Source organism: Rousettus aegyptiacus, unplaced genomic scaffold (assembly GCF_014176215.1).
Source record: "Rousettus aegyptiacus isolate mRouAeg1 unplaced genomic scaffold, mRouAeg1.p scaffold_m13_p_6, whole genome shotgun sequence".
In the NCBI taxonomy this organism is placed as follows: Eukaryota; Metazoa; Chordata; class Mammalia; order Chiroptera; family Pteropodidae; genus Rousettus; species Rousettus aegyptiacus.
Genome location: NW_023416309.1, coordinates 39749813 through 39770624, shown reverse-complemented (window position 1 = coordinate 39770624; position 20812 = coordinate 39749813). Strand labels below are relative to the sequence as shown.

Below are 20812 nucleotides of genomic sequence, written 5' to 3'. Positions count from 1 at the left end.
GCAGTGAAATATTGCTTGTAAACTCTGTGTGCAGGTTTGTGCTCTGTTGATTAGTAGACATCACTGAACAGTAATAAGGTGGAGATTCAGATTTTTTGTGGGAGATCTCAATTGCCAAAATCTGGAGGTATTTTATTTTGAGCTGATCAGTTTCTTCAGAATCTCCATCTTAGCTAGTTGATGAATTGAAGACATTTGTCAGCTTTCTGGAAGTCAAGATGGGGTAGATGTTTATCCCCAAATTTAACTAGTTTGTTTTGTTATTGAAAGTTTTTGTTATTGAAAGTTTTTATTTTTTATTATTGAAAGTTTCAAACATATATAAAAATATAGAGGATAGTATAATGAACCCAGCTCCAGGAATAATCAATTTAATTAGCAATAATTGTGCCTTGGATAAACCTCATTGGTTACAATACTGCCATTGCATAAAGCTTAAGAATTATCAATTTGTAGCCAGTCTTGTTTAATGTAGCTCTCAGCCACTCCACTCTCCATATTATTTTATAGCAAATCCCAGAAATTATATAATTTTATCTGTAAATATTTCAATTTCAATTTCTAAGATAAAAGGACTTTTAATAATAACCATAACATCACTAGCACATCTAAAAAACTTCATAATGTGCAATTAAGACAGTGTTTACTTGTCCCTGATTACCTGGTAACTTCTCCTACTGCTCCCCCTCTTCTTGCTCTTCCTGCTCCTCCTCCTCTATTTAACTACTTGCAAAATTCAAACATATTGCAATTAGTTGATATATCTCTTAAGTATCCTTTAGTCTACCCATTCCCCCTGGCCCTTCGCAATTTCTTCAGATTATTTTTCCTACAGTTTCTCACAGTCTGGGGAAACTACACAAGCAAGATCCTAAATCAGATTGCATCCTTGTGGTTTCTCTGTTCATGGTATTGTCTGTTAAATGATAGTTACATCTAGAGGCTTGATCAGAATCAGGTTTGATTTTTTGGAAATATTACCTAATAGAGTTTTTTGTTTATTTCTGTGTGTGTATGTTTTGTATTTTCGTCAAGAGGCACATAATGTTCTGTTTTTCTCTTTTTGTGAAATTAACAGCCATTGATGATCATTGCCTAGATCTATTATTCCACTGGGGGTTACAAAATGTTGATATCCTAATTCTATCTATTTCTTCTTCATTTATTAGCTGTGAGATTTCTGTAAAGAGAAACTTCTCTTCACCTACTGTTTGGTTTTCTTAGACTATAGTTTGCATAAGAAAGGAAAAAGAAATTCTTGATTCTTTCTCTTTATTTATCAATTTCCTAAATAATGAGATAGTTTCTTAGTATTCTTCAAAGAAGATCAATAAGATATTTATTTTAAGTATAATTATGTGTTCATGGATTTAAATACATTCGATGAGTTTCAATCAGTTGTAGCTATTCTCACTGATGCTCAATTTTCTCATTGTTGGTCAGTGTGAGCCTCTAACTTGGACTTAAGTCCTTTCTCAATGACCCTAGTAGTCTTTAATAGCTTCCTTGCTTTCTCTTATGACAAGATTTCCAGGTCACCTTGTACATTCCAGTTTCAGATTTGGTATCTTCCATTTCCCCCAAAGAGTCCTAGTTCCTTTTACTGCAATACCCCATATTGTTACTGTGGTATTTAAAGACCACAATCTGGGGACTAGAGGTGCTTATTGCTACTGAGTTGATCAGCTTTTTGTCCTTTTCAGTGGACAGAGCCAGAAAACACAGTTTTTGAAAAAGCAAACTGCAATAAATTAATACTAATGTGTCCAGTTGAAATCCAGGATTACAAGGATTTTACTTATCTTCATTGATCTTCCCTTTGTTTCTCCCATGCCAAAAAAAAAAAAAAAAAAACTCCAAGAACATCAACATCATTATTGGTTTGCTTTTTTACTGTATGTCCCATTAGTAAATGTGTCTACAGTCAATTACTAGGTTTTAAATTTTTTGAAATAGTTTCTCCCTATGTGGTTATGATTCCAACTCAATAGATAGGTTTATTTGTTTCATTTTGGTTTTGCCTTTTTGGGGATTGCTTATTTTTTACTTAATTTTATTGTGTTATTGTGTAAAATGTGTACATGGTTCTAAAGTCAACTTTACAAAATAAGATATAATCAGTGATGTCTACCTTCTACCCTGTCCTCTCCATTTTGTGTCTGTCTTCTTCAATAGATGAACATTAAAAAAAATTTTTTCTGGTTTATCTTTCCATTTTGTAAAATGTAAGCAAATAAGTATATATATTCATATTCTTCTTTCTTTTTTAGACAAATGGTTGCCTATTACACATATTTTTATTCACCTTAACATTGGTATTTTACTAAAATTTAGTTTAAGAATATGTTACCTATGTATGCTATAGCTCAATCTGCTTCCTGGTTTGCCTCTTATCTAAGGACATACAGTTCGTAAAGGAGACACACAATAACAAGGGCATGGATGTGTTTTAAAGGGAAATAGCAATGGGTTTAAATTCCAGCTTTATTCCTTACTTGCTGTGTGACTTTGGGCAAACAAGTTAATCTGTCTGGGTCTCATTATCCTTATCTGTAAAATAGAAATAATAAAACTTCCTTAGCAGGGTTATTGTGGATAATGCAGGAAGAACCCTGAGCACAGTGTCTAGCACACACTAAATATTGAGTTGTTTTCGGTTGCATTTTTGTTAGCTTTGGGTTTTTCTTTTATATTCTTGTCAATTTGATGATTCCAAGAATCTTATAAGTACCAAATGTAGTTTACCATCCCTTTTGGCTCCTGAAGGAGCAGACATTTCTTGGGTCCATTGAGAATGCTGCACTGAATGCCATCAGGTACTACTCATCAGCCAGGGGCTGCCTCCTTCTTACCTCAGCCAAGGCCCCTTCATTCTGGCCAGCCTCATAGAGCTGTGTCCTGCTCTGCAAAGCCACCACCATTTCTTGCCTTTCCAACTTCCTTTCTTGGCTCAGCTCCTCTCTGTTCCAGACTGTATCATCTCTCTAGAAACTGCTTCCAGACTTCTGCTGCATCCTGAGGAAGCTTCTTTTCAAACTTCCAAAGGGCTCTCTTACTCCATTCTCAAGGCCCTGGGCTCAGGTTAAGAGTTCTATCCTCTTCCCTTCCACTGTCCTTGAAGCTTTGTTAATGTGTGACATCATCACCATTCTTTGCATCATTATGTCAGTATATCATTACTGAGTTAACATGATTATACTGTCAGGTTATCCTTTGGTTGCTGAATTGTGTGCCTCATTACAGTCATTTCAGCACTACAGTGTCACTGATTACATGGTTACTTCATTACTACAATGCAGCCCCATATTGTTAGTTAGTGCATTGAGCCATCATTTTCTGGTTGATTTTAGTAAATTGTCACATGGTTATCCTTTTTCTGGATTACATCATTACAGCCCTATCTTATCACTTGTACCTGGTGACACAACTTTATTGCATTATATTATTGTAGGATCACTTTATTTCAGTATTATACTATCACTTTGTCACAAAATTACATTGGCCCATTCTAACTAAATGCAAATTTAGAGGATAGGAGAGTGGGGGCAGAAAGGTGTATCTTCCAATTCTATATTTCAAGGCTAATTCACCCCCTGATATCATGCTCAGGCATGTCAAACTCAGGTGTACTCAGTATACAAAGTCATGCTCCTTGTTTCTACTCTCAAGTCAGCCTCTCTTCTGATCTCTGCTGATGGCTCCACTGACCACCCAGCCTCTTGGAACACAAACCTTGAAGGCAATCATCTTTGCTCTATCTCTCTACCTCACTTTTAGGTCCAATTGACAGCCAAGTCCAGATATGTCATCTTGGTGAGGCTGCCATCAGGCCTTTTGGGCTTCTTGTAAATGGAGCCCACTCAGCTCACCTCATCCTCCTCCACAGGTCAATCTCAATCTCTCTCTCTCTCTCATTCTCACTCTCAATCCCTTTCTCATAATTGCGCCAGCCTTCTAATGATCTCCCTGCTTCAACTTTACCCTTAAACCACTCTGTCTAGCAGCCAGAATTAATTCTGCAAATAAAACTTTGAATCTGGCCATCTTTAGAAGCAGTCAATGACCACCCCCACCCCACCCCTCTCACTCACCATCAAGGGCAGGAAGAAGGGCAAACCCAGCCTGGCATTCATTGCTCTTCAAAACTGGCCTCCCTCTTCCTTATCCCTTTTATCCAATCAGTATCCAAGTCCTGTCAGTTCAACTTCTGGTAAATATATCAAAATCAGTTTTGGAAAGTTCTCTTTCCAGCTATTTATCTTCCACCTCCTCTGATCATCTCATGCTTCAGCCAACCCACATATCTGTGCAGAGCATGCTTCTTTCAGACCATGGGCTTTGCTCTTCTAGGAAGTCCCCCAAGCCATTCTCTCTATCATTCTAACCTCCAGCTCTCAGCAGCCTCTTTCTCACCTGAACTCACTTAGCACAGCTGGTTTGGGTCAGTCTGATGGGCTTACAAGTTGAGTGTTTCCTGAGGGTTTCTCATCTCTCCAGTCACCCCCAGCAGCCTGTCTTGGCTGTTAGGAGAGGTCTGACTCTGGGGACCTTGGCTCCAGAGTCAGGGCACAGACAGAGCCTGGAAAAGGTTGGGTCTTTATTCATTTACTTATTTCTTCAACAAATACTTTCTGGTATCCATTAAGTGCCAGGCTCTAAGGATAAAGATATGGATTCCATTCTTGTGCAACTTAACATTTTGGTGAAAAGATAGACAATGCACAAGTAGGGTGACATGTTGATGAATGGGGAAGTTTGAGAGCTATAAAAGCTCATCAAGTGTTTACTGAAGGCTTCCTGGAGAGAGTGACATTTAATCTGAGATTTCGAGGATAAATAGGAGTTAGTCAAGTGAATGGTGGGGGTTGTAGAGTAGAAAATATTTTTCAGGTTGAGAGAAGAACAGCTGTGCAAAGGCCAGAAGGGAAGGTCAATGGGCTGGAGCAGAGAGAGGAGGGAAAGCATGCCAGAGGTGAGGCTGGGCTAGTGGCAGAGACTGGGGTTTTGTGCCTTCCCAGTCAAGTTAAAAGTTTGGACTGAATCACCTGAAGGCCCACAGTAGTCCACCAAGGAGTGTTACTCTGGAATTTGTGTATAGGAGAGGGGTTGGGGGAGGGTACAGCAGGATATTATTTGCATTTTTAAAGATAACTCTAATTGCAAGGAAAAATCTAAATCAAGAGAACAAGCAGAGCTGCTGGTGGCCCAGCCTTGGGTAATAGGGGAAAGCTAGAAGCAAGTGGTCCAGACTTGATATGTTTACAGGAGGTTGAACTGACAGGGCTTAGATTCTGATCCATTGAGAGGGATGAGGGAGAGGAAGGAAACAAGAAAAACTGGCAGGATTCTGGCTTGAACTTTTGAGTGGAAGATAATGCCATTCATTACCTCAGATTAGGATTCATGGGTGAGACAATATGTTTTGGGCTCTGTACAAAAAGTCACCCAAGATGGTTGAGGGTAATGATGGAGAAGTATAGTAAGTTATGGGACCTAACCCAGTCAAGAGGTCAAAGAAAGCTTCCTGATTGGGGTAGCTAATGACTAAGTATGGCTGAGGGTCGAAGATGTGAAGTTGGGTCTAAGATTGGGATCTGGGGGAACCCAGAAGCTGAGGGAGCAGGAGGTCTGGAGACTCGGAAGTGGACTCAGGGTGGCCCAAGTCCTGGGTGACTCTAGCCTCGCTTGGTGACAGACGGCTCGGCTGGGCTGGGCTGCCCTCACCTCCTCCGATAATTAATCCCGTGCGGGGGCCGCGGGCGATGACAGGGCTGTCTAGCGTGCACTTAAGCATTAAATGACCAATTTCTGTCAGACTAACTTCCCCAGCCTCCCTGTCCCCTCCTCTGCCGCCCACCCCCCGCCTGCACCCCCTCCTTCCGCTCCCTGCACTCTGAGTTTTTCAGCAACTGATGGCTCCTGGTTCATTTCTGTGGAATTAATTGGTCCCTGAATGAATTCTGTTGACAGGGCAATTTATCATGTGTTTGGGCTGACAGTGCGAGTGTCGGGGGGTAGGGAGGTTGGGAGATGAATGGGGGGCCTGAGATGAAGGGGGGATGGGTTTGGGTTGGGGTGAATACTGACCATAGGTGCGGTCCTGGGAGGCACCGACCCAAGGGCTTAAGGGGACATACAGCGCCCCCAGTCATGGCTTCATCCTTTGCTACATATCCTTGAGCCCACAAGTTTGAGAGAAAACCCCGAATTGGAGATGACCCACCAAACTTTGGCCTCTCCTCAATTCTTCAATCATACCAAATGGGGGAGTCTTCATTGGGGAATTCAGCACCACCCTACATTAACTCTCTGAAGACTGAATGGGGCCTGGAACTCTGGGAAAGAATAAGGCAGTGTGTGTGTGTGTGTGTGTGTGTGCATGCGCACACACTCATGCACTTGAAGAGCGAAGGGCTGATTAGTCCGGGGGGTAAGGGGCTTGGTCTCTAGGGAGTTGGGCGCTCAGCCGGCCTGGCTAACAGGGGCCTAAGGGACTGGCTAATTAGGGTATTGGGATAGTTTGGGCAGGTGGGGGTGCCAGGGGAGGCAGAAAATGTAGTTGGCCCCAAATAGCTGCTTCCTTTGTCTCCCTTCCCTCAATGGTCCCCACCATTCTCCTTTATCAATGCTTTCAGCTCCCACCTCTAGAAATCTCTGGGCAGACACTAGGAAGAAAGAAAAGGCAGTACTAACTCCATAACTCCCAGATGGGAGAGATGACAATAAATAAATAAAACCATACCTCTTCCTTCTCTCGCTTAAAATGCCCCTATCCCTTTCCCCATCCAAATGTACCCACCCCACTTCTAGAGAACTTTCTTGAACTTCTCCTGGCTACAGAACTTGCCTGAGTACCCACAGAATACAACTACAGAAGCCTAGAATATCAAAGTGGGAAGGAGTCCTAGAGGCCATCTGGTTTTACACATGAGGAAACTGATGCACAGAGAGAGAGGCGGGGGCGGGGGGAGCAGTGCTTGTTGAAGGTTACACAGTAACCTTGTGGTCTAACTTCTGGGTTCCTCTGCTATTGGCTTGGAGATGCCGCCATACCTATATGTGTTCTGTTCTACCTCTAGGTTGCATATGGGGGCTAGAAGTTCTATAGGCCTCTCGTACAAGGCAGCTGAGGCCACACCTGGGCACTTGGGGATGGACAACCACAAAGATCAGACCATGAGAATGGGCCCAAGGTGCTGCTGGGGTTCATCAAGTAGGGTGGTTACATAGAGGAGAGAGCTGTGGATGAGGTGGGAGAGTGGAGAGCAGTGTCATCTTGCGGGGCAGGATGTCATGTTCTGAGAGATGGATCTAGCCAGGGCAAGAGGAGCCAAGGATGTTCCACTCATGTATGCTCTTCCTGCTGCTGCCTGGCAACATGCTCCTGCTCTCACAGACTTCCTTTTGAATCCTCAAGAAAATATTTTCCAAAACTATCCTCCTCAAGGCTGGACTCAGCCCTGTCACACCCTCCTCAGCAGACAGCAATCAATAATCTTCTGGAATCTCTCTGAGCAACCCTAGCAGTCCCCATGCCCTCATGACCTTCTCCCAGCAGAATTCTCTGGTTCCTCCCCACCCCTTACGCCTATGCCTTCACCCTATCATTTCAGGCCTCCTTCCATAAGCCCCTAATGTCCATCTCTGAACAGCCTCCTTTCAACCCCTCTGCCTCCCACCCTTGCCTCAGCCAGCAGGTTTGTCCATAGCACTTAGCAACAAAGAATCTCCCCTTGAGCTCACTGACCACATCGTCTTCTGGCCCTTCTCACGTTGCCCTCTCTTCCAAACCTCTCGAAATGATTATTTACGCTCTGCCTCCTGGTTCCTCGGGTTGTAGTCACCCCTCCCCTCCAACTCCCACTGGCCCTCCCTCCACTTTTAGAAAGCTTTCAGGTCACCAGATGTTCCCCTATTCACCAACTCTAATGGCCTTTCCCTCAGCCATACAACAACAAAAAATCTAAAGTTGTTGCATTCATTAAATAATTATGCTTACATGTGTCAAGGACTTGGTTGTCTCCCCTTTTTTTAAAAAAAATTTAATTTTATTTTTCAATAAATTCAAAATTACAGTAAAAATATACTCATAGAAATCTCAGTCTTAGCCGGTCTCTATCCACACTGTTCCCTGCTCAGAGGCGACCATTCTCACTAGATTATTGTTCATGTTTCCAATGTTTATGTAAATATAAGCAACTGGGAGAATATTCCACTGTTCTAGACTTTTCTTTTTCACTTAAGAATATAATCTTGTCATGCCTCCATGTCATTGTCTTTCCTGAGCTACTCCACAGTATGGACACCATCATCTCTTGCCTGGATCCCTGTAGTGGGCTCAAACAGGTCTCCCCAGACCTACTATCTCTCCTTGTACCCCTCCTCACATCATAGACAGAGAGCTCCGCCAAAAAAATGCAGCTCTACTACACCACTCTCTCACTCAAACACTTTCTGTGGCTCTCATGCCTATAGAAAAAAATTCGAAGTCCTTAACAGGGCATTTATGTCCGCCAGAACTGTTTAAGTCAGAAACTTTTTGGTTACAATTGACAGACATTCAATACATTGGTTTGAGTGAAAAGAAGAACATATTGAATAATTGACAGATATTCAACACATTGGTTTGAGTGAAAAGAAGAACATATTGACCCTGGAAGTCCAAAAGTTGTCTTGCTTCAGGCCTAGTTGGCTCCAGAGGTTCGAATGATACTACCAAAGCTCTTTCTCTCCTTTTCTCTACATGTCCCTGCCTGACTCCAGCATGACTGCACTCTCCACATGGGGAGAGTGAGTATTTAGGGCCCCAGAGCCCTCATGATTGCAGTTCATGGACAAAAAGAAGAGGAGACCCTCTCTCTTCCTGTACCCAATAACAAGACTTCTGCGAAGACTCTGATTGTTCCTAATTTGAGGTCTATGTGCTTTGGAGGGAACATGAGGTCCCCATTGGCCAGACATGGGTCTCAGGCCCACATCTATGGTCAAGAGCTGATGGTTTCTTTGATTGACATAGCACTCTGACCGATAGTCCCACAAGAACTACACAGGATGGTGGATGGACGATTTCCCAATGGTAGGAGGGTGCACATTTAATGTCTCCATTGGGGACTATGATAGGTGCTTTGGAATATAAGGAATAGAGAGTCGCCCCAAGTAATGGTGGGGATTATTCAAGGAGTTCTGTGCTCATGAGTCTCTAACCACTGGGCTGCAGGAGAAGTGCATCTACCTTCTTTCTCCTTGTTAGTAACTCAGCTGCTCTCTGAGGGCCATGCCCTTCTTCCCCGTGACTGCAGGTTCCTACCACTTCTCTCCCTCTACACTGTGTTTCTTGGCGCTGCCTCAGCCTCCTGCTTACTCATAATTTCTTCTTCCTCATCACTCCATTTATTTCTCTGTCCACCATATATTCATTAAACATCTCCTGTGTGCCAACCACTGACCCAGGCAATGGGGATATAGTAGCAAAAAAGAACTGACAAAAATCTGTCCTTATGGAGCTCACATTCTAATGGGAGAGGATAGGACATAAACCAAAAAAAATGTAATCTATCAGGTGGTAGTGAAGAGTGTAGATAAGCAAGGAAATAAAACAGAGAATGATGGCAGGATGTGTGCTATTTTATTTAAGGCCTTGTTAATAAGGTAAAATTGGAGCAGAGACTTTAAGTAGGGAGCCAGTCACAGGGCTGTCTAGGGGGAAAAGCACATGACGTGCGAATGCCTTGGGAAGGCTTATGCTTGGTGTAATTGAAGCACATAGGTGGGGTAGGAAACAGTGACTGGGGGAAGTGATGGGAGGTGAGCTAAGAGTTCTGGTGGGGAGCAAGGAAGGTGGGGGTGGGAGGGCAGACAGCCAAAACAGGCGGGGCCATGCAGATCAGTTTTAGGAGTCTGACTTCCAGGGAGGTGAGCCACTAGAGGGCCCTGAGTAGAGGAGGGACATAATCTGCTTTACGTGTTGGAGGGTCACTCTGCTGCTGGGAGAGAATTAACTGGGGTGGGTGAGGCAAAGATGAAAACAGGAAGACCAATTAGAACTTTGATTTGCAAATCTAAGTGAAGGATTATAGTGGCTTGGACTGGGATGGTACAGTGCAGATTGTCAGAAGTGGTCCAATCCTGAATCTCTTTTAAAAGGTAGAGGTAACTAGTTTTGCTGGTGCATTAGATGTGGGAGAGGAAAGACAGGAGGAATAAGGGAAGATTTGGAGTTTTGGCTTCAGCGACTGGTAGAATGGAGCTGTCCTTGATTGAGAAAAGGCAGACTGGGGAAACCCCTCACAATCTCTGTTAGGCTTTGCCTCTCATGGGTAATGGTCTCATTCTCTCCACACTTCTTAGTCCTGTGTTCTAAGAGAGGGAAACTGACAGGCTCAGATTGGAGTCATTGGCACAAATATGGTAGTTACATGGGCAGAAGGGGCTATGAGTGAGGCAGCTTCCTTAAAGAAGCTGCATAAATGATGAATATTATTTTGACATTTCCAGCACAGTGTCCTGGCTTTCAACTACTTTTGAGCTTCCTCTCCTGCTACCTGCCCCCAACCCCTCTGTCTGTCCCCAGGCACCTGATGCTCCAGCCGCATTCCATATGGTATATTTCCATGCTATCAAGTTTTTTCTCCTGCTGTTACCTCAACCCAGGATACCTTTCTTCATCTGTTTCTGTCAAACTTGGTGTACCTCAGCTGTGGGGATAGGGTGGGGACAGGACTAGCAGAGCCAGAATTAGGTGAGTTCTGGAGAACACTGAGTCTGGAGAACAGGCCCCATTTGTGTTTGGGGTATGTATTCAGGGCTGCAGTTAGAACAGGCATCTGGTCAAGACTATAGAACATGTTTTGGACCCCCTAAGGCTGATTTCAAGCAGAAACCAGCACCTCACAAAGGACATAGCATGAAAGCTTCTGGACAGAGATGTCACTGTCAACAGTAGGACTCTTGCTGTCCAAATCTATATAAAGGAGACCAGAAATAAAATAGAAAGTAAGGCGTTCTAGCGAGACTCAGGTAAGAGGCCCTGGCTCCTAATTTGATGTATTGAGTAGAGCAGTGTTCTCAGTCTAGGGGGACCTAGAGGCAAAGTCAGGTACTGGGGACAGGTATCCTGCTATATATGATGAGGGCGGCATTGACTAGGATAAGCCGGTGCTCTTACAACTTCCAGGAACTTGCCTACTGGGCATCAGGCAATAGTCAAGAGTTCTGCCATGCTGGGTTTTGATGGATTCTCAGCAGGGTCTCCAAAGTGGGTTGTACATATTCTGAGTGTGTGTGTGTGTGTGTGTGTGTGTGTGTGTGTGCAAGATAATCCATTTAGGGGTAAGATGAGAACATTAGAACTTCTACGTCTATATACTCCAGTCTCATCCTTTTTCTATGTCTTATAAAATTCATAATATGTTAGTCCAGGAGCACATTTAACGAATTTATAAATAAGTATTTAAATATCAAATAAGCATATAAATATTATATTGAGAGTAAACATTAAGAATTTTTTTTACTAATAGGGTATATGATCAAAGAAGTTCGAAGGCTATCTTTCTATGAGACTGATGGTCAAGATGGGCAGCACCATGCAGGGTGGAAGGCGGGACTGTCATTTGCTGAGATGGGGAATAGGGAGAGGCCATGGGTGGGGAGGAAGGAGGAAAGGGATAGAGTTAATTAGGGGCTGGCTAATTCATTGGGAATTTTGTGTATCCTCCTGAAGTGACATGATCGGGGTGAAGCTGGGCAAATAGGCTTGGGGAAAGAAAAGCATCAGGGATCCTGGTTGGAAGGAGGCACCTGGGACACACTGGCCCCAGTCGAGACGGAAAGCCACTCCTTAGTCTGCCTCCAGGTCCTGCCAGCAGCTCCCCTAGCCAACCCCGGCAACTCAGAGCATCAAGAGCCTTCCATGTGGGAGGAGGCAGAGCTGAGAGCTGAGCTGAAAAAGTTTCCCAGGGGCAGAGAAGGAAAGCCTGCAAGGGTGGAGACCAAGTAGAGGGTGCAGCCTTTGTGGAAAGGCTGGAATTGGGAGATGGCTGAAGGGATAGAGAGGGGACTCCCTTCCAAGCATCTCAGATGCCACCTGGACAATCCTGGACAATCACTTCATCCCGCCTCCAAACTGGAACAGAGACACAGGACATACACAAATCCTTCATTGGACAACGAGGCACAAGAACAGTGAGAGTGTCTGAAAAAGCAAACAGTTCTTCCACTTCCCCACCCGCAGACCCTCTCAGGGACATGCAGACCCACGCGGACGAATGGAAGAGGAAGAACTGACGGACCTAAAGACAGGTTCCTGTGCTCCCTCTCAGGGAAACACCCAGGCCACACCAATCCTAGCTGCTATCCGCCAGGGCCTGGGACTCCCCCAAGACACTGGGAGCGTGCGAGGTCCCTGGAGCCGGTAGGTTCTCCTCGGGTCTACGCGGGGCTGGGCACTGTTTGCGCCAGAACCAAATGTGCAGCGAAGGAACTTGTGACACGCATCTGCTGTCTCCGCGGTCTTCGTGGGGACTCCGGGGATAAAATTACGGCTGCTCCAAGGATCAGAGGAGCAGAGGAAGGAGTTGGGATAGCAGAGAACCCCCTACCCACCGAGAGAGGGACTCCAAGGTTGTGTTCTGAGAGCCTGAATCTTAAATCTGGGTGCAGGTGGAGAGGCAGGGCTACCGCACTGGCCTGGTATGGATGCATAACTCGAAGTTATTCTGAAGTTTCAGAAATCTCCTTGCCCCAAGGACAGGGCGGGTGGGGGAGGGTGGTTACCGAAGGGCCCACTCATCTGGGTCTATACTTGCTTTCAGCTGCCTTCAAGAGGGTCTGGGCAAAGGGATGGGGACGGTGGTCGCAGTTGGGAGTGTAGCTGGGAAGATCATTAAAGGGTTATTTGGGATCGACCAGTGTGAGGGGAGGCCTGTCCCAGAGACAAGGAGAGACAAACCTGGAGCCATGGAGAGTGACATACAAAATTTTATTATTATTATTATTATTAATTATTATTTATTATTTATTTATCATGTGCACAAAAAAAAAAAAAAGAATCAAAACGAACCGACGCACTGAGAGTAGCCGAGGAGACCAGAGCTGTCCAAGGGGCTCTCTCGAGGGTTCCCTGGGTCCTGGCTCTGGGCCCCTGACGGGCCAGCCCCGCAAGGACTGGGATGGGCAGGGCCTCGAAGTTCAAATCTCGGCGCCCTGCCACCGGGCTCCGGGCACTGGAGCCTGGCTGGGCGCCGGAAATTCCCTTAAACTATTCTCTTTTCTTGCTTTCCTTTTCAAATAAAAAGGCTCGAAGGGGAGAGACATCTGGGTGAGGATTCCAAGCCTTTTCGCATTTGTTTAAGGATTTTTATTTATTTATTTATTTATGTATTTTCACTTTTATTGACTTTGTTTCTGTTATTTCAAGTCGTCACGATCCACGGGTGAGGAGACATGCAGGGCGCATTGCCGCTACAAAGAGAGCAACTACGGGGCGGGGCGGGGCGGCCCGGCTGCCGGCGGCTCAGGGCTAGTGGGTCACGGCCGCAAGGGGACAAGCTGCCACCTCTGATCTAGCCTACGAGGGCGAGGCTGCCGGGGCAGGGCTGGGAAGAGAGGCCGAGGGAGGAGACAAAGAGACCAAGACAGAGAGAGAGAGAGAGAGAGAGAGAGAGAGAGAGAGAGAGAGAGAGAGAGAGAGAGAGAGAGAGAGAGAGAGAGAGAGAGATGGAGAGAAGGGAGAGGTGTACAAGAGAGAGATGCGGAGGACAGAGCGAAAACATAGAATTACAGAGAAACAACCAACGAAACAGAGGCGAGAGGAGTCCACAGGACCATGTTCGTCATTTTGCATAGAGTTTTCTTTCGTAATTTTTTTAGTAACATAAAAAATGCCCCCCTCCCCCCAGGACGTGCTGTGCTTTTGAGGGCGTGTAGCTGTGTTCCCCCCTCCCCCCCAGCGAGCGGTGACTCTCACAGCACAGACAGCGGGGCGTATCTACAGGCAGGGCGGGCGGGCGGGCAGCTGGGGCTCTACCGGGACGGGGCGGGGCGGACCTGCGGGATTATATACACTGGGGTTCGCCTTCACACGACACACACCATCTTTCTACAAAGCAGCAGCCTGTTGGGTTTTTTTTTTTCTTTTTCTTTTTGCAAAGACCATCATATTAAATAAATGTAGACTTTTTGTGTTTCTGTTCAGTTCCTGTGGGAGGAAGAGGCTGGGGGTGGAGTGGGCGGCCCCCTACTTCTACCCCGCCATAGCTCAGACGCCAACTCAGAACCTGCTCCTACCATGGGCAGACCGAGAGCCTGTGCCCAGGGAGGGACATCAAGCGACCGATGGGGAAAACCAGTGCCCATGACTTATGGAAACTGGTCCTGAGTTTCTGATGCGGCGGCGAGTTAGGGAGGAGAGATGGAGAACGGTGGGGAAAGGCCGGAAGTGAGGGGAGACTGGGAGGTCAGCAGATGGCTGAGACGCTGAGGTAGGGGCAAGGTGGGGCTGAGAGTCTGGTCACTAGGAGGAGGCGCCTGGGCAGTTCAGGTGGAGTAGGGAGGGAAGAGCCAAGAGTCGGGTGGGTGCAGGCTGCTGGGGCCTGCGTGCCTTGGTCCCAACCTTGGAAAGACCTAACAACCCCCACCTTTTTGTTTCTAGACCCCAGCCCTCATGCCCCCATTCCATTCCACCTTCTGGGGCAGGGCACACTCCGAAGGTAGGGGCAGTCCGGCTGGCTCAGGAATAACGACTTTTCCCCGAGGGTTAGGCAGGAGGCTCTTCTTCCTTCTGCAGAAAATCGTTTCGTTCTTATTTTCCTTTGCCCAGTCCCTCCAGCGAGTCCTCCCGGCGCCTGAGCGCCAGGGCGGGCTGCTCCGGGGCTGGGCCGCGCTGCAGTCCGCGCTGATTGTGTGTCACAAAAACGTGTCCCCGCGTGCAGCGGCGGGTCGGGCCAGAGTTCGGCGTTTTGTGGCTGGTCCGCTCCGGGGCCGGCTTCGGCGAGGCCAGGGTGAGCTGGATCGAGCTGGGTCGGGCCCTCCTCACTGCGCCACGCAGTCCAGGCCGGAGAGGAGGGGTGGCGGGCGGGGTTGGGGGCAGGGAGCCTGGGCCTGAGGGTCCTGCCTGCGGCTCCAATCGTAGAGTCCGGGCCTTGAAGGGGTGACGTGAAGAGCTGCAGGCGTCCTGGGGTGGGGGTGGGGCTGGGGCTGTGACCCGGAGGCTTCGAGTCGCGTCGGTCCTCCCTCCCTCCGGGGTGGGCGGTCAGACGGGGACGATGTGGAGGCCGAAGCTGTCGGCCTGAAGCTTGATGTGGTCCCCGCGGTAACTAGTGGCGGTCATAGGCAGCGGCAGCAGCGGCAGGGGCGGAGCCCCGGGGGGCGGCACTATAATAATAAGGGGAACCTGGAAGTTAACACAGGAGAAGAATGGGCTGGGTGAGAGGACAAACAGGACAAAAAAAGGAAAGAAAAGCAAAGGAAAGACTTCCTGGGGCTGGGGTCTGGCGGGACCCCGGGCAGGGGGACCTTGGCTGGGCTGCGAGGCAGGTTGTCTCTAGGAGCGCTGCCGTTCACCTGGTGCGAGAGGAACCCAATCGGCGACCCCCGCCGCCCGACTGTGGGACTTCCAGTGGGGTCGAGGGTGGGGGCGGCGCAGGGCCATCCTGCAAGCGTGGAGGGAGGAGAGGGGAAGGGAGAGCCAGAGGCGCGGGCGTCCTCAAGGGATCCCGCGCTCAGGGCTGCACTAACGGGCTTGACGGGCCAGCACCCTGAGGTCGTGTGGCTCGGAGTCGGACGCATCCAGAGCGGCCCGGCTGAGCGGGCCAGCAGGCGGACGCGCTGAGCCGCTGGCCAGCCAGGTGGCGTACTCACTTAGTAAGGCGGGGTTGCTGAATCTCCAAGCCTCGTTGTAGGCCGTGTACTGGGGGTGGCTGTACGGGTTACCGGAGAACTCGCTCCCTGCGAGAGGGTGGGGGAGTGGGGATCAGATACGAGCCACGCCGGGGCGGACCCAACGCGCCAGGCCGGTGGCCTCCCTCGGGTCGGAGGTGCAGGTGTGGCGGCCAACGCAATGCTGGCTGTGAGCGTGCGGGCCCGGCGGAGGCAGTAATCCCCCGATTCTGCTTGGGGAGAGCCCATGGGTGTGTGGGAGCTGCAGAAGTACCAACGCACCTCACACACGGGTGTGGAGGGCCTGAGCGGTCACGCACCCGGGGAGACGCCCTGAGCCACCCAGGAAGGGTTTATTTCAGGTCCAGGCACCCTACCTCGCTGCACTGGGGGCCTTCTTATTGGAGGCTCTGGTTCTTCCACGGAGTGGAAGAGGGAGAAGGTGGCGGAAGAAAAGCCCTCAGGACACTTTGTCCCAGAAAGTCCTAAGAATAGCACCTCAGCACGGTGCCAAAGCAAGGGGTGGGGGCACCCCCTCCACCCCCTGTCCCTCGAGAGAGTCAATGCGTGGGCCACACAGCAACAGAGGGAGACAGTCAGGAGCAGGTGGACTGCCCGCTGGTCCGCTAGCGGTGAGCCCAGGGCCCACCTGGGCTGGGAACCGTCGGAAGCTGCTTCACTCCCTACGCGGGAGAAAGGCCAGGCCTCCAGGTTTCCCCCTCGCCCTTTCTCCTGTGTGATGACCCCAGACTGTTTACAGTGATCCCTAACCGCGGGTTAAGTAGAGGAGAAGGGGCCCCTCTCTGAGAGGGAGCTGGGGTGGGGGTGGGGATGCAGCCACTGGAAAGCCTGTTTATTGACGAGGAGGGAAAGCATGCGTGCAGCAGGATAATGAGCTTCTGAGCTCAACTGTGACCAAGAGGAACTGAGCTATCTCCTTCCCCATCGCTAATGAAACAAGTGTAATTTCCTCATCAGCACTAGATTCTGTTTAACGACTCCCCCCTTGCCACCATGAGCTCTCCGCGGCTCCCCTCATTCCCACCTCCTTGCAGACTCTTCCTCCCTCACCCCCACTGCTCTAAGACCTTCTTCAGTCCCCACCTGCTCACTGCTGGGATTTTCCTGGAAGAATCTCCTTGCCCCCAAACACTTCCGCTCCCCCAACCCCACATCTAACTCCCTTCAGCCCCTGTTCTACCACACTCTGCAGCAGCGCCCTCTTTGCCATGCCCCGTACCTCTGCCTACCCAGTGCTGTCCCTGGATGGACAGTCCAGGATTGGGGCCAGTCACCCTCTCCTATCCACCCCCTGCCATGAGAGTTGAGCTTTTGGGTAGAGGCACAGAAAAATGCAGCCAGCAGGAGTGGGTGCAGGCCCAGTGAGTCTCATTCTCTTTAAGGCAACAGGGTTTTTTTCTTTTTTTTTTTTTCTTTTTTTTTTTTGGTGTTTATGCAAATAGGAGCTTTAACTTTCTTTGGCTTCAAGCCTGGCTCCCAATCTGGGGTGAGGGGTTGGGAAGAGCTCAAGCTCCAGGTGCCATCACCATAGCCTAAATGTGGTCTCTGCCTCTGATTTACACAGCCCAATCCAGCTGCCCTCAGACAGGGGCTGGGTCTGAGCTCTGAGGAGCAAAGAGAGGGTCAGATTCCTCTGAGGAGATGTGGGGGTGCTCTAGTTTATCTCTCTGAAGGTAGCCTCTCTGGTTCTTTCCATAATCTGTCCTCTGTTCCTCTTTCCTTAGGGACTAGCTCTCTCCTCTCTCTGGGGTGGGTGGGTTCTCAACACTAGTCTTCCCTGTGGGTTGGTGTGGACCAGGCTTTGTCTGAGTGACTGACATGCCCCTGGAAATGGTTCTTGGCTCCAAGTTTCCATGGAAACCAGGGCAGGCTCTTCCAAGCAGTGTCAGCTGGCTGGGGGTGGGCTGGGGCACTGAGGGTGGAGGTGAGGCTGAGTGCTCCCTGGGCACAGGCTTGGGAGGGTGGAGGGGCCATGACATATAGTGGGGTGCACACAAGGGGCACTTCTGAAAGCCCCCTCCTTTGATTTCTTATGAAGGAGGATGAGGGACCAAATGCAGCCTCTAGGGAAAGAACAGAATAGCAGTGGTCTGAGGGGAGGGACTATTGGGTTTCCTCCCACCCCTAGCCTCAGACTATAGACCACTCAGCAGCTCACCCGCAATTTAGTTATCCCCACCTAAATTAGGCAGCTGCAGCATTGTCACCTACCAGGCACCATTCCTGCCAGGGTGGAGGTGGGATAGCTTCCCTGGCCAGTGGGGGGCACGTGAGGGGGGTAACCAGGCAGAGTGGTGCTCGCCATGTCACGACCTGGAAAAACACAAAGGGGAAGGGGTGAGGCCTGGAAGAGAAGGGGCTGTCTCTATTCATACCAGGGTACTCCATGGAAAGAGGACCCTTGGAGAGGAAAAAACTGTGTAGACACATGGAGATGCATGTGATGAGCAGGTCCAGGTGTGCCTTTCCAAGGGTCTAAGTTCATTACCTAAAGAATTGTCATAATGTTAGTTGTATGTTTGCATGTCTGCTCTGTGTAGCTCTCTGTGCATGTGTGTGTATATGTGTTTGCCTTTGCTCATGTCTCTTTGTAGACCAAACCCAAAGGGGGATGACCTTGTTTTGCTCTTTCCCAGCAAGATATTTGGCTGTGGTCTCTCTAGTAGCCAAATGGATCTCTATTATCTTGCTCACATCTCTCCTCCCTAACACCCCATCTTTCCTTTAGGCTTGGAAGACACCCCACCACCACCCACATGGGTTGATGGGTCTTTCCTGTTCTCTCCAAGCGGTGTTGCAGGTGCTGGGCCTGGCAGGTGTGGAGAGCAGGGGCCAGCCAGTGGGCTGTTTTGCTGTTAGTGTTTATGGTATTTAAATGATAGAAAACCATCTCTGAAGCAAATCAGGAACTTTTGAGCCAAGAGTGCATCAGATCAAGTTCCAATGAGCAAAATGTGCTCCCCCCACCACTGCTGGACTTCTGTCCTGGGAGGCCTCTGTTAGCTAGAGCTGGAGGGTGGGAGGCAGGGCTTTCCTTAGTGTCCTGGAATGAAGGCAAAGTGAGTCAATGTTAGGGAAATACTCATGGTCCACAGACACCTCCTCTGGAACACAGTTGCACCTGAGTGGCCTCCCTTCCTTGCCTGTCCCCTCCATCACCATGAAAGGGTCACCACCTCCCTTTGCACTTGAGCATGTTCCAATCTCTAATGACAAGAATTTGCCCTCTTTCCTCTTCCACACTTCCATGCCCTGAGGACTACTTTATGCTCTCCTGGGTCCCATTCATCTTCTCCAGATTCCCCTTATCTTCCACTTCAGCCAGGGCCACTCTCCCACTCTAGTGCCTCTGTCCAAATTTGGGAAGGCAAAGTATGGCTGCAGGAAGTCAAAGAACTATGTGTAATTGTCCCAGTTCACTTTCTTTTCATCAATTGCATCAATCCTCAACTTCCTGATAGCTATTTCAAAGTCCCCACACCCTGCTCTCTCTCCCTCTCCCCCTCCCCTCCCTTTTCCTCTCTCCCTTGCCCCTTTTCTCTCCTTGCCAGTCTCCCCTTGAAATTGACCTTGCCTGCTACTTTTCCGAGATGTGTTTCCTCACCCCACCTTAACACATCTGAGTGATTCATCCTTCCTCCCCTCGGTATACAGAGATACAGCTCTGATTTTTGTATTTCCAGCTGCCTGCTGAACATTTTCATTAGCTGTTCCACTGTCACTTCAAACCTGACAGGAATAAGAGCTGATTCATCTTCCCCACAGTCAGCTCTACCAATGACCCACTTGAAGACCATCAGACCACAATTATTGGAGTCCTTCTTGACATAACCACGTCACTCCCCGCCCCCATATGAAGTAAGCCACCAAGTGTGGTCAATTTCTCTTAGCAATGTCTGTCACAGCTGTCCCTTCTCATTTCCTCTACCACATCCATAGCTCAGCTCCTAAGACCTGCTCTTGGTTTGCTGCAACAGTTTTCCTGTTTGTATTCCCTGTCTCCACATTCTTTCCCCTCCAGTCTCTCCCAAATGTGGCTGCTTGGCTGGTCCTCATGAAACACTGCTCCCATCATATCACTTTCCTTGTAAAAACCATCATTGATTCTCCTCTGCAGGCTACAGTTTGAATCTAAACACTGCCAAGCTTACACAGCCTCCCAGATACTCTTCCCCACCTGACCTTCTCAGTTGTGATTTGTACCTCTCCTGGTTTAGTTTGACTGTTTTCACTAGCTTGTGTGCTGTGAAACCTCTGTGCTTGTGCCATATCATTTTCGTCTTCTTTCTTACGGTTTCCACCTCCTTCCAGCTTAAGCCTTATTACTATTCTACCCATCAGAGAAGTTTCTCTCTTCTAAACTTCTATAGTGTCTCTGCTCCATGGTTTACCATATCATTATATTTCATAATGCATCAGCCCTGTTGTTTCATATAATGGCTTGCTTTCTCAAACGGATCATAATCAAACCAAAGGTAGGGCCCTGTCTTCTGCACTATTCACACAGTTGAGAACATGGTAGATGCTCAATAAATGCTTGTTGATTATTTTTCTGTCATTGTGTTTATAGCCAACTCCAGGTGAGTTACATCATCTTTTGTTTCCTATGTGTTGGTCTCCTTTGAACAGGTAAATGGTAGGACAAAATGTAAACGTTTGAATCTGCTTTTTCTCTAAAAATAGTTTGAACAATGGATTATGAATTTTTTTAGATTGATGAAAGATTTACAGTGAGGGACTCATATGGTATGACTTATCTTTATCATGCAATAGAATGATTTTTCCTCTATACCTGTCTGATAGAGCTAATATCTTACATTTTCAAACTCAAGCATAAATGACAGAGTAGACGTGTCAAACAAGAGATCACTTTGGATTCCCAGAGATACAGAAGAAAGACTCAGTTTTTGCTTTGTTG

The 20812-nt window shown here is 48.1% G+C and overlaps 1 protein-coding gene and 1 pseudogene across 5 annotated transcripts in view; both read right to left on the bottom strand.

The window, feature by feature from the left end:
- Positions 1-307: 307 nt before the first annotated feature.
- Positions 308-436, bottom strand: LOC118604381 (annotated as a pseudogene).
- A 12558-nt stretch (positions 437-12994) lies between these two features.
- The window catches only part of PAX2 (paired box 2), an 89092-nt gene continuing 81274 nt past the window's right edge, over positions 12995-20812 (bottom strand). For 2 of the 5 annotated variants that reach the window (XM_016120063.2, XM_016120067.2), the window contains 3 exons: positions 18106-18207; positions 15856-15942; positions 12995-15369 (listed from right to left, as the gene is read on the bottom strand). In XM_016120063.2, coding sequence (XP_015975549.1) covers positions 15248-15369; positions 15856-15942; positions 18106-18207 — 311 coding nt within the window. In that variant the 3' untranslated portion in view covers positions 12995-15247. Of the gene's footprint in view, positions 15389-15855; positions 15943-18105; positions 18208-20812 lie in introns of all 5 variants that reach the window. The other 3 variants (XM_016120065.2, XM_016120071.2, XM_036222203.1) reach the window with 2 other exon arrangements.